The sequence below is a fragment of the Caloenas nicobarica genome, chromosome Z, assembly GCF_036013445.1.
Source record: "Caloenas nicobarica isolate bCalNic1 chromosome Z, bCalNic1.hap1, whole genome shotgun sequence".
NCBI classification, from domain to species: domain Eukaryota; kingdom Metazoa; phylum Chordata; class Aves; order Columbiformes; family Columbidae; genus Caloenas; species Caloenas nicobarica.
Genome location: NC_088284.1, coordinates 93,899,300 through 93,912,255, shown reverse-complemented (window position 1 = coordinate 93,912,255; position 12,956 = coordinate 93,899,300). Strand labels below are relative to the sequence as shown.

Below are 12,956 nucleotides of genomic sequence, written 5' to 3'. Positions count from 1 at the left end.
CTTTCACCTAAGTAACTTATTTTTTCCCACAACAGCTTGCTTTCTCGTACTTTTGGTTTTAGTTATTAAAATAATATCTTGAATACTCTGGTTGTGTTTGGCAAGGGCCACACTTTTAAGGCTGATGTATGTTCTTGTAGTGAACACTCTTGTAGTTGAGAAAGGTCTATGCCTCCTTATACACAGCCATCAGACTTAGGTCCACTGCCAAATATCAGAAGTACCTCTTAAATTATGCTGAAGCTTAAAGTACCAGATTAAATTGGTGACTTACAGCATTGAGGACAGTTTATCATAACCCATCCATGTAGAAATTACAGTAGTAATCTTTCTTTTTTTTTTTTTTTTTTTTTTACTTTCTGATCCACCCTTATTCCCTATTTTGTCTGGTAAATGGTTGGAAAAAAAGTTATCTGACAATACAATCACCAAATCATTATCATTATTAATAAAGTTACAATAGTAAGTAAGCAATATTATCATAACTGAAGCTAGTTTAGCAAAGTCATGTGCAAATCCATATGAATGTACAATCCAGCACAAGCATTTTCAAGGGCTTCGGGACCTTAACTCACAGGTACATATTATTAGTTGAGGCTGCTACTATATCGAAATGGTTTGTTACAGCCTTTTACAGCATTTCCAGTAGAGTCTGTAGCAGGCGACACACATGCCTGTCCGAGGCATTTCAGCAGACCTGAAAGAGGCTGCAGTTCAAAGTCTGGACTTTGCATCAGAACAGTTCAAACAGTTTTGCAGGCTCGGGGAGTTCGAGCTGGTGTGCAGACACATGTCAGCAGTGCCGCCTGTAGCTGCCACAGGCTGGTTCATTGGCACTCTGCTGGCAACATCTGAAGAGTCAATTGCTCTTTCTGTAGCCTTTAACAATTTCTGTGTCTGTAATGCCAGTCTTTTGCCAAAGTAATGTCTTTCAATATGTCTTTTAATTGTGGTTTGTTTGTTTTGGTTTCCGTTGCTTTTTCATTTTTTTTTCTGACTTCCTCTTTTCTTTTGCTTACTCTGTTTCTGTTCTTCAGCTTTTCAACTTAAGATTTTTTGGTATGAGCAGTATATGGTATTATAGTTTGCAGAGTACTACCTAACAATAATGGTACTGCATCTTAAAACTATGAGTGCCCTCTGTTTTAGCCAAGCTAGAAGGCTTGACTGGCCCTCTGTCAATGCAGAACACTTTCCCAGTTTGCATGGGAACAGAAAGGGCATTTGACACGCTTGCAATTTCCATTGTGATATAACCTCTTTAATGTTTGGATACCATATTTATTTGCCACAGTAATATCTCAAGTGAGAAAGAAAATCAAACAGAGAAATGTATCATAAAGGCTGTCCGGAACATAGATCATTGAAAGGTAGCGTTTGCACAAAACAGTTTTGGTGATTTTAAATCTCTCTCGTGTGTCCCATGAGGTTACCACCTCATTTCACCAGGCTTCCTGTTTGCACCACAGTAAATCAAAACTTCCTTAGGGTAAATGTCTAAGGAAAAAATTTATATATTTAGATAGACAAGTTTATATGGTTACACATACTATCTTGGGCTTACATGTAATTAAGCATAGCCATATGGACTCAACCCAGGTAATGGATGTTCTCTGAGCTCTATCTTTCTTCTGTCAGAGTTGACGTCTCTGACAACTGGAGACCTGGCAGGAGAACCACCTACAGCATTTCATGGCACAGTGCGGGAGGGCAGGAACTCCACAGGGAACCTCCTCGGACTGATTATTAGCACATAGTGGCTGCTAGACTAATTAAGACATTTCTAGAGTCAAGATAGTTGTATAAGCATTTTTAATATCTATTGTGTGAGAATATTTCAGTTTTGTTTGTTTCTCTAATTAAAACAAACAAAATCACAATCCTGGGAAAACTGAAATTGGACTGAATTTCGCATCTTAGAGACATGGTTTAGAGGTGGACTTGGCAGTGTTAGGTTGACGGCTGGAATTGATGATCTTAAAGGTCTTTTCCAAGCAAAATGATTCTATGATTCTATCCACTTAACACAGTGGATATGGGGATGAGAGAAAGTGATCATTGAAGTTCCTCTCACCAGCATCTTCTTTGTATATAAATTTCAGTTGTATCAATAGAAACGGACTTTAAAGTATTAGATGCAATGTTTTGATTTGGCCTTTAAAATATATTTTTTCCTCTTTTACTTCAGATTTGGTGTTAAGAAGAAACCAATTTACATAAATGTCATAAGAGATCCTATAGAACGGCTAGTTTCTTATTATTACTTTCTGCGCTTTGGAGATGACTACAGACCAGGGCTACGGAGGCGAAAACAGGGGGATAAAAAGGTAAAGTACGCTTTATAATAGATATCGTTCTTACCAAAGATAATGTGAAAACTATTTTTCAAAAAGTCCTGATAAAAGCTGAATAGTTCTTGTATCAGCCTTGGTTGATGGTGGTGGCTCTGTTAAGTTATATTCTCCCCTTCATGTCTCTACTGGACCAGAGTGTAACATTAAGTATATTCTTTGTAACCTTCTAAATTCAGTTTATGTTGCCGTTTGTTAAAAATTATGACATTTAAAAAAAAAAAAGTTTTCAGGTGTCCAGAGCTGTAAATATGAAGTACGTATGTATGAAATCTGCATCTTTTGTTGTTGAAGACTGAGATACGTTTTTCACCAAAAGCCGTAGAAATGCTGATGCTTTGGCTTTGACATTTATTTTGTTTATAATTAGCAACTCAATTTATTTTTTTAATGCGTATATTGCAAAGGTATTGCATAGAGAGTCTTCTTGAAAACTATGCAGTATCAATCATACATTTCTATATTTCTTCCATCTGTTTTAGGAGGCTATAGGAGTAGTTCAGGTTAGCATATTCCACCTTTGATTACTAATGCAGTTTCAGAACATCATCATCATTTAGACTCCATGATGTATTTATTCCAGAAATAATTTATATATCCACTATAATGGTTTGCAGTAAGACATTGGTTGGAGGATGCCACTTTGAACATTCAGGAAGAAAAGTAGGGTATTAAGTATCTAAATATAGTTTATAAAACTATAGTTAAAGCAGTGTAGAAGCTTTTACAAAACATAAGGAGTTTTGTACTTCACATAGCCAAACACTTTTTAAAATTCCAGTTGCAATGTTTTCTTAAACTCATGAAATTTTTCTCTACTGCAGTCAATTCAGTGTAGCACCATGAAAATACTGAGACACATTGAAAAAAAAAACTAAGCAAAAATCACACGGAATACGATTTAGTTCATAAACACCAAAACAACTAATATACATGACCTATCATTTTGTGCGCCCCCTGCCACCCCGTCCAAATAGCGTTGTTTGAATACCGGGAAGAGAGGGTTCCTCTTGGCTTTCCAGCTGCTCACTCAAAGCTCCCCTGTTACTGAGGCTTTGGCGCCATCTCCTGCTGCTGCATTTCAGTTTATGCAGACATCCCACAGCACAGGGAGAGGAAAGCTGCAAGCAAAACAAATTGAAATTAAGCTTTAAAAATGTATCTTCATCGACTGGCTACAGAGGTGATTTGGTGTTATGGTGTCGTAAAGGCAGTTTTACACAGGGAGATGGGATCTCATCTTTTGTGACCTTCTCTGTTCCTGTTCATGAGGAGCACGTTTTAGCCAGTGGAACTCCCTCCTGGCAGGGAGGGATGAGGTGGAAAGCTCAGCATGCTACATACTCTAAGCTGTTTGTAGGACTTAACATTTATTAAAAAGAATTAAATTTAAAAGTAGTGGTTTATTTTTGAATGATAATCCAAACAGACTGGTTAGGTAAGTCACTGGGAAATGTAAAGCCAAAATCCCAAATGCTACTGCTTGGTAGACTGCACTTTTAAGTTCTGATTTGCTGGAAGAAGTTGAAATGCATTCCTATTCATAATATAAAATTATTAATGCAATGCATTACAGTTATTTTTCTATTTATGATGCTTTTTAAATTTTGCCACTAACATACCACTTCATTTAGATCTGAGACTTAGTTGTTACCATACAGATTTAATTTGTCGTGTAAGCATCTCTAGTTCATTTGGAGTGAAATTTATTTGATATGCAAAGTTTTAGGGTTTCTTTCATTTGAATCAGGTAATATAATTTTTCCATGGTGTTTCCAAGAAAACTGTGCATATAAAGATGGTGTCAGTTTTACACACATTTCATATAAAGTTTAGTAAGCTCAACAATGGATCAACCCAATTGCAGTGTCTATAATGCTGATATCTATTCTAAGCTGTGTTATAGTAGGTTCACTGAGGGCTCTTCAAATGAAAAGCAGGGGAGGTCAAAAAAGCAATCTTTCTAATGAAAGGCAATTGCGTCTTTATTAAGTGAAAGGAATCTCAGTGTACTTTACAACCTCTCCCAGTCCATACCATGGCATTTCTATGGACTTCTTCATTCGTTTCCTTTCTATGTCCAAAGTTATAGATAGCTTTGCTCCAAGAACATAATCTGTAAAGACAAGTGTTTCTTATCATAAAATCTCTGGACGGAGTAGTCAAGGTAAGTATATAAGAGAAAGTGGAGGAGGAGGTCTGTCGTATTGCATTTTAGGAAATTACTTGCTTGCTTTTGCATATTAACTATAAAAACTTGCAGATATAAGCAAAGAAATCCTGCTTTTGACAGATGCTTGTTCATATTTAGTAATTACATTCGTAAGTTAGAAGGTGCATGTAAATAATTTCATTCTTAGGTAAATGTGGATGTTGTGAAGTACTCATGATAGATGAGTGCAGAACTTCTCCAGAGAACTATGCTAGAGAAGGCATACCAATGTCTTGATTTCCTAGTTAAGCTCCATTTTTATCCGTGATATGTGACAAGTATAAGCTGTTCTAAACTCAAAGTGCAATGTGGACCAAGACACCACAGGTTAATCCCTGCTTTGGCCTGGTATCACTAAGTTTTTCAGGTTATCTCAGGAACTTCACCTCAAAATAGAAGCAAAGGATGTTGTCCTTGTTCTAACACTGAACGATTAAACAAATATATTTATTTTTGTTTTGAACAGAAACTTGTAATTATATGAAGAAACATTGTAAAAGTTGTATATGTGGTCACTTATTTGTTATTAAATATTTTTTTAATCTATTCTAGATACATGGCTTATATCTTGATTACAAATATCATAAATACATTTCTTTATGGTGATTGGGTAAAATATTTACAAATTCTTTCCAATGCTAATGAAATTCTTACTGTAACTGTGTTACTGCAGTTGAAAGTGTGTTGTTCCAGCTGTCTCCCCAGGTAGAGTGGTGATGTATGGAATATTCTGTTATGCAGTGAACAACTTGCTTTCACTTCTTCCGATTGCCAAAACCAAATTAGTGTCTGAAATGGCAGTTATTCGTCATAATATTTAAAACGTAATAGAATATTGTTTAATCTATGACACAACATGTGCAGTTCTTTGGTATAAAGATCCAGCTGTTCCAGTATCACACAAATCATGATGGCATTTGGGACTGTATCTTTAGGGACTTCCTTTTTAAGGGAAAAATAATGATACCAACACTTACTGACTGGTTTTGCTTGTTATGACAGATAGTCTTTATCAATGTTATAGCAAAGGTATATCAAATATATCAGGTACAATCAAATTTTTTGTTCGTTCTAATCATAAAGACTGTCCAAATACTATTTTAATCAAGACAAAAATAGGTCCTCCTAATAACACTGTGAACGCAAGGCTTGTAAAAATTAGGGGTTTTTTTTTCCCCTTACACATCGCATTTTGTGTTGTACTGTGCCCACTGCATTTAGCAACTAACCAGGCTGAGATGTTTGATACATATACTTGATTTTAAAGCTTAGCTCAATTTTGTCTTTGTTGCAGACCTTTGATGAATGTGTGGCAGCTGGAGGTTCAGACTGTGCTCCAGAGAAACTTTGGCTTCAAATTCCATTCTTCTGTGGCCACAGCTCGGAATGCTGGTAGGAATATAAATGTAGCTTAAGTTGTTAGTCAAGTGTATCAGCACTGAAATCTAAACTTAACAAATTTGTACATGTAGCACAGTTGGGGAAAGTGTGAGGGACTGGAGAGAGTGAAACAGCAGGTACTTTAGTAATGATTTACTTTTGAAGATGCATTCTACTGAAGCAGTCTGGCAGTTCTTTAAACAAGCAATATGTTAGGATACTGTATCAGCCGTGCTATGAGGGAAAACAAATGTCTTCAATTTTAGAAATAATTTTTTTAGATTTAGTCTTGACATTTTTCTGTTATGTCAGGCTACAATATCCATCTTTCTGATGAGTTCCTAGAGCTTCTGTGGAAAGTAAAATAATTGAGATCAGGATAAACGTATCTTCTTAAACCTTTACCAGACATCTAGTAATCAGTGCTACTTAGTAGAAACTGAAACAAAAGCCAATAGTGTCCATCTGTCAAGGGCATGGACTTGAAAAAACTATTTAGCAAACTAAAAAATCAAGGCCAATTATTTGTAAAAGGTACTGTTCATCCAAACATAAGCAAAATAAATGGCCACTTGGTAGCTCCTCTTTCAGTGCCTGTTGGGCTTGTAGGATGCAAAAGGGAATGCGTGTTCTTACCAGAACCATTTCTGGTATCTATGTGAAAGTAGAGACTGAATTGACATGGAGAAAATATAAACCCTCCAAAAAATGAATTAACAGCGACAGTAACGATATACATGCACTTTTTTGTGTGTGTGTGTGGATGAGTTACTAGTCAAACTAGAGGAATCAAATTTTTGGATAAGAACGAAGACAAGATAAAGTGGAAAGGGAAATGAAGTTACGAATAGTTATAACTTGAAATTAGACTTGCCCTTCCTATACAAATGTGCTGTTGTGAAGTAATCTCTGACTAGGGACCAAGGATGGTTGGCTGACATCAGAACTTGCTGTAATTGTTCTCTGTCATTTTAGGAATGTGGGAAGCAGATGGGCTTTGGAACAAGCCAAATACAATCTGATAAATGAATACTTCCTAGTGGGAGTTACTGAAGAGCTTGAAGACTTCATCATGTTATTGGAGGCAGCTTTGCCCCGGTTCTTCAGGGGTGCCACAGAACTGTACCGCACAGGTATTTACATGGTTGATTTCCATGGATTCCATGGATTTTTCACCCTCTTATGACTTTTTAAAATGTGAATTCTTTAGACCTAAATGAATAGTTCTGAGTCTCTGCCAGGTTTGCCTCTAAGTTAGCCAATGTTTGTACGGAAAACTCTTTAAAAGACTCCCAGTATGAATTTTTGAGGGCAGCCCAAGTATCTTCCTGCCTTACACAAACTGTAAATATTTAAGGTTGGGGTAAAGGCAGTTGGGTAGGTACGCCACACTTAAATTGTGACAGGTGTTTTTCAGAACATGTTTGAAAGGTCTTGCAGAGGCAGATTTCCATTTCCTCAGAAGCCCTGCTGCTCAGATGAACTGTGCTTGATGCAGCCTGGATGGCTGTGCAAAAAGGCCCAAGGGATACAAAGGCCCAAATAAGTGTTTTTCTTCCTGGAGTCGTAACAACATGTTTGTTTTGTAGCTAGTAGCTCAGTTTTTAGGAGCTGACCATGCAACTTATGATGAAGAAAAAGTCCATCTAGCAGGGCTTCTATGTGCAAATAGAGGGAGAAAAGGGTCTGATGTGTAGTATTAACAGGTTTCTTATAAAGCAACGGATAGCACTTGTTAGGGAAAGTGCTATCATCATTTTGGTTATCTTTGTCTCATGAAAGAAGTCTCTTGCTCTGCAGTTTTTAAAGTTCTTAACATTTGATACCACATTAACATCTAAATAATTAATTTTGAAAGACTGATCTTGCTCCAAGTACATTATGTGGAGTCGTCTTGTTCCTTAAATGAATTGTTCATTCCCTGGGTTTGTTAGAGTAACGAGGAAGAACTGAAAGAACTGATGTAAAATTCATCAACATTTAGTGAGAGAGACTGCAATTTTCCAACCCACATGTTACATTAATAAATTCTGGATTAAATTTTGTCACTTCTAATGCAGTTTATCAACATGCTGAGAGTCTAAAACTCTGTAAATAAAGGACTGTAAGCATTTTTTCATTTTTTTAATCACATGAACTTTAAAGTGAAGCTATTACTTTCATTTTGCATTTAGGAAAGAAGTCTCATCTTAGGAAAACAACTGAGAAAAAACTTCCCACAAAAGAAACTATTGCCAAGCTACAACAGTCTGAAATCTGGAAAATGGAGAATGAGTTCTATGAATTTGCACTGGAGCAATTTCAGTTTGTCAGAGCACATGCAGTTCGGGAAAAAGATGGAGAATTGTATATTCTGGCTCAAAACTTTTTCTATGAAAAGATTTACCCTAAGTCAAACTAAGAACACTATACTGTTAGATTTATGGATCTAAATCTTTGGTCACATCGTCATCTTAGTCCTCAGCCATGGAAACTAGATTACTTGTAGACCTCCAAGACTTTTCTTTATAGATCTGAGAAGAGAGGGCTGTGGATCACCTCTGGGGCGTTGGATACTGGCTAACTATGTTGGTAATCCAGAAGCAAAGGCTTCATTTCTTTTATCTAACTAATGCTTTCAGTGGGAGTTAATATCCTTTACCTGAAGAAATCTACACTTTAATTCGGAGCAATTAATACACAGCAGTTCTAGTTGAAAATATAAACAACAAAAAATGCTTCTGTTGATGCTCTTTTTAATTTTCAGAACCATTTATTTTCATTTATACTTCTGTGAAGAGGAAATCATTTTTCCCACCTTTCAACATGAAACTTTTGGTTATATACAGTATGAGTAGTGTTAATAACTGGTTGACATCTGTGCTTTGTTTTTGTGAATCATGTCACATGATATTAATTGGGATGGTTAATCATGTTCTGCTGAGAAATGCTGCTGCTGCTGGAATTGCCCATATTTATATATGTGGTTTTATTAAAAAATAACAACTAATCATTAGTGTTAAAACATCATTTCCATGTTAATATTGTAAAAAGTTAACGAATCAGAGCAGTGGGGTTTTTGTTTTGTTTTTTATCCCCACCTCCACTGACTGAGGCTGGAAAAACTACGAAGTAAGTTGGTATTTTCTGCTGTTCTAGCTGATCCTTACACAGCAGTATAAAAATCGTAAATTCAGTATTAAGTTTCTCCATGGATTCTTTGTAATAATTGTAAACTGAGATATTGGTGAATCCATATTATGACTCCATTAGTGAGCTGTGGTATGGTTAGGGTTTTCCTACTACTTCAATACTTTTACCTGTAGAATATTTTTACTAAGGTGCTTTATAATGTGTTTTAAAGCATTGCATTTACAAAAGAAGTAAAATGCTGTAAATACTGCTTATTTTATGTATTTGGACCAAAAGGTTTAAAGTAACTAGTTTAAAGTGGGGGTTTTGCACCAGTTCTGTTATGTGTGAAGTGAAAAATATCACATTGGCTTCCAGGTTGAGTTAACAGTTGGACATTGCTGAAATGCACGTCAGTGACCTCTCTGACTTCAATACCAGAATGTTGTCCAGGGATTCTCTTTACAGAAATGTAGTCTTCATCCTTTTATTACGGTAAGAGGAAAAGAAGAAAAATGTCATGTGTAGCCTGGTTGAGAAAGATGCAGTGAACTTGATTGACATAATTGTATTTATGTAACTGCCTTTCGTGAGTGTTGTAAAGTTGTGAGTTGCCGTTATTAACAATGTGAAACACCTGGTAGATGAAGTAAATTGAAATTTGAGAACAGATGTTTGGAGCCACTGCATTTATAGCAAATGGCAGTGGAGAAGTACAAGAATTTGTTTCCTCTTGAATTTTCTTAAAGGTCTGAGTATTTACACGTCTTACACCTGCCTTTCCTTACAGTGCTTTTCACAGGGTTTGATGGGGGAAGGCACGGAGAAGACAAAGTAAGGAATGGTGGTAAAGGTTAAAATTCCTAAGGGATGATGCTGAAGGCTTAGTTTAAAATTACCAAGTGGAGTTTCTTTAACCAGCTTGTTCTTGTAATGAAAACAAAGGAAATGGGAAATGGTCTGTGAACTGGATGTCTGCAGCCAAAAGCAACAGCCCAATTACAAAGAGTATAACAAGAGGCTATCAAGTACATCTTGCATTTTCTTTGTTTCCTTGGATTTTTCCCTTTGAATTTTAAAAATAGATTTCTCTCTGTTCTTCCCTAATACCCAGGGAAGTTCCTTCTGATAGCTTACCATTTATATAGCATGAACCATGCATAAGATTTCCTATTCCAGTTCTTGTCTATTGATGTCATTAATAATGCCAACGTGTTTGAGAATAGGATGTGTTAGTTCACACATGAAGACATGTTTCCTAGCTAAAGAAGTGAACTGAGGAGTCATACACGAGAAGTAGCTAATGGAAATCTAAAAATGTCCATAACAAATCAGTAACTGTTTTGAAATAAAATGAATATTTATGATCCCAGGAAAGGTTTATGCACTCAGTGATAGTTTTACCTAAGATGATATTTTGAGTGCGTTGTTTTCCTTCAGAATATTTTGGATCAGTTTCCTTCTTGAGTCTCCTTCAGAATTTCCAGAAGAGCACCTCTGAAAGAGCAGAAGAGTTTACCAAGTGAAAACATACAATATTCATCTAAGTAATGACATAGGTATGTAGACAAATGCTTCTGTATTGACAAGGAAAAGATAGGCAAAACTTCTACTGATTTCAGTAGTCTACAGAAACCTCTTTTATTCTGTGGGCAATTTTAGAAGTTGTGTTTCTTTTTTTTCCTTCCAGGATTTAGAATTTCTTAACTATGAATCTTCAGTAACAAAAATAATAGAACAATGCAATTTTTTTTACTTTTATAAGAGCAATATAGTTTTCATAGTTCATATAAGAAAACATATTTTATTTAATCAGATATCACTTCCTGTTCTTTCCTGTGAACTGACAGGATCGAGACAAACAAGAATTTTAGGAATATTTTTTAAAAATTCTAGCTACAATTGAAAATGATATTGTCTGTAGAACACAGAAGGAATCAAGACCGTGTACTTTTATATCTAATGCAACCATTAAGTCAACTGTGAACTTTTTAGAATCCTTTAAATTCAGAACTACCAAACTTGGATTTCCTAAAAGAAAGGAAGAGGAGCTTTACAGATTTTTAATAACCTGCTCTTTTCATCTTCTATTCAGAAACTGAAACAGTCCAAATTGTTGGTATTAAAAATATTTTACAGTATACGAACAGAGTGTATCTTGTGTATTTTCCCTTAATGGCTTAAAGTGAAAAGCAGCAGGACATGGATTTTTGTTGTTGCAAGTTGTATAATCAGTAAGCTTCCTATGCAGCTTCCTAAACATGGATCTTTTAACTGAAGTTGCTGTAGTCTCTGCACAGGAGTGAGACTGGCTTTCTGCAGGGCTAAGTTCATCTGAAAGGTGCTGAATGTTTGTATATGTGTAGCTGAGAGTAGGTTTTGTTACACTGTTCTGTATTTTTTGTACAAAATTAATACCCAGATTTTGTGCCCTGTTGAAACTCTTGATGTCAGCTTAATGGCTGTAGGTCCAGCTGCGCTGGCAACTGCACAGCTGTAAGCACAGCATGCGGAGCACTTGCAACGGGTACACTGGGCAGTGTGACAGGAGAGCAACAGTGGTTTTAGCTCCTTCCCGTCATAGTTCTGCAGCCATGCAACAAGAATTTCACTCTTATTTTGTTAGTGCATCTGTAAGCAGACACAAGGCCAGGGTGCAGAATGTCCTGAGTGCACATTCCCGCTTGCTCTGGGTTGATTTTCAAGCAGTTTCTCTGTTAATGGTATGCTGATCATGGCTTCATTTTCAAAGAGGCCTGAAAATGTATAGCTATACAACGCGGGAGGAAAAGCAGCAGCCCATCCTGGTTGTTTGCAATGCCTTGTCTGGGTTCTTAGTTTCTCTGGATGCTTAACTGGTTTTACTTTCCAGGAATAAATGTTTGCTTATTTATGGTCTCAGAACAATTCTATATCAGGGAAAATTAAGTTATTTCCTGTGATAATTTTGTTAAAATTTTCCATTCAGTTTACCTGCTGTTGCTAAACGTCTATATGACACAAAGGTATATGGATGATGCTGTCTGAACTGTGCTGCTTAAGCAGTCAGTGGAAAAGCCTGATTCAAGTGCACTGCCCATTTAGCTCTTCAAAATTGGAATCTTTTATGACTACTAAAGATTAAACTTACGGAAACTGTAAGGCTGCTTAGTTGCATGGATGCTTCCTTTAGCGTAAGCCTATGCAACTATGTAAACTTTGCAGCAGTATTTATGGAAAGAGTCCTCTTCCTGAGACTTTTCTGGAGCATAATTATAAATGTTCATATACTTGTACTGTCTGGTATTTACATCAGCAGCTTTCTGTAGCTTCTGTAAAAAGAGACAGGTTTGTGAGCAGTTCTAAAGCAGTACTGAATGTAATTTTGAAAAACATGGATTGTGCTTCATGACTCTTTTCTTTCTGAACACACACACACACACACACACACACACAGCTGAATAGTGCCTTTTTTCCTCACAGTCCATGTTGAAGATGCTCGCTCCCACTCACCCTCTGCAAATTGATTCGTTTGTGCAATACTATTCCAACTTGAAACCATTTTGTCACAGCTGTTTGAGAAATAATCTACATTTTTCCTTACGTTGCTGCCAGCTTTCTGTTGTTGGAGTGTTTCAGTTGATTACCTAATGCAAATGCTATAAAATAAAATACCCAGTGGGAAGGGGAAAGAAAAGAAGTCTGGTGTCCTGTCTTAATATTTGCATGTCACGTTCACACTAAATGCCTTTTTTCTTGAAGATGTTGTTATGCAGTATTGCAAACTTTTTTGCAGCTATTGTGATTTTGGAGGGGAAAGGCAAGCTGGAGTGTAGCTTGGCTGTAATAATTCCATATAGCTGTAACCAAATATATTTATAGGCCTCGCACTGGGCTTTCTGGCCAGAAATGTAATGAATTTG

General features: G+C 36.4%; 1 protein-coding gene across 1 annotated transcript in view; it reads left to right on the top strand.

Annotated features, from left to right (window-relative positions):
- Positions 1-12,709, top strand: part of HS2ST1 (heparan sulfate 2-O-sulfotransferase 1) — a 79,581-nt gene extending 66,872 nt beyond the window's left edge. Inside the window, exons 4-7 of the mRNA XM_065657614.1 lie at positions 2,189-2,327; positions 5,858-5,955; positions 6,919-7,076; positions 8,118-12,709. Of these exons, the coding sequence (XP_065513686.1) occupies positions 2,189-2,327; positions 5,858-5,955; positions 6,919-7,076; positions 8,118-8,344 (622 nt within the window). The 3' untranslated portion in view covers positions 8,345-12,709. The remainder of the gene's footprint in view (positions 1-2,188; positions 2,328-5,857; positions 5,956-6,918; positions 7,077-8,117) is intronic.
- The last annotated feature ends 247 nt before the right edge of the window (positions 12,710-12,956 follow it).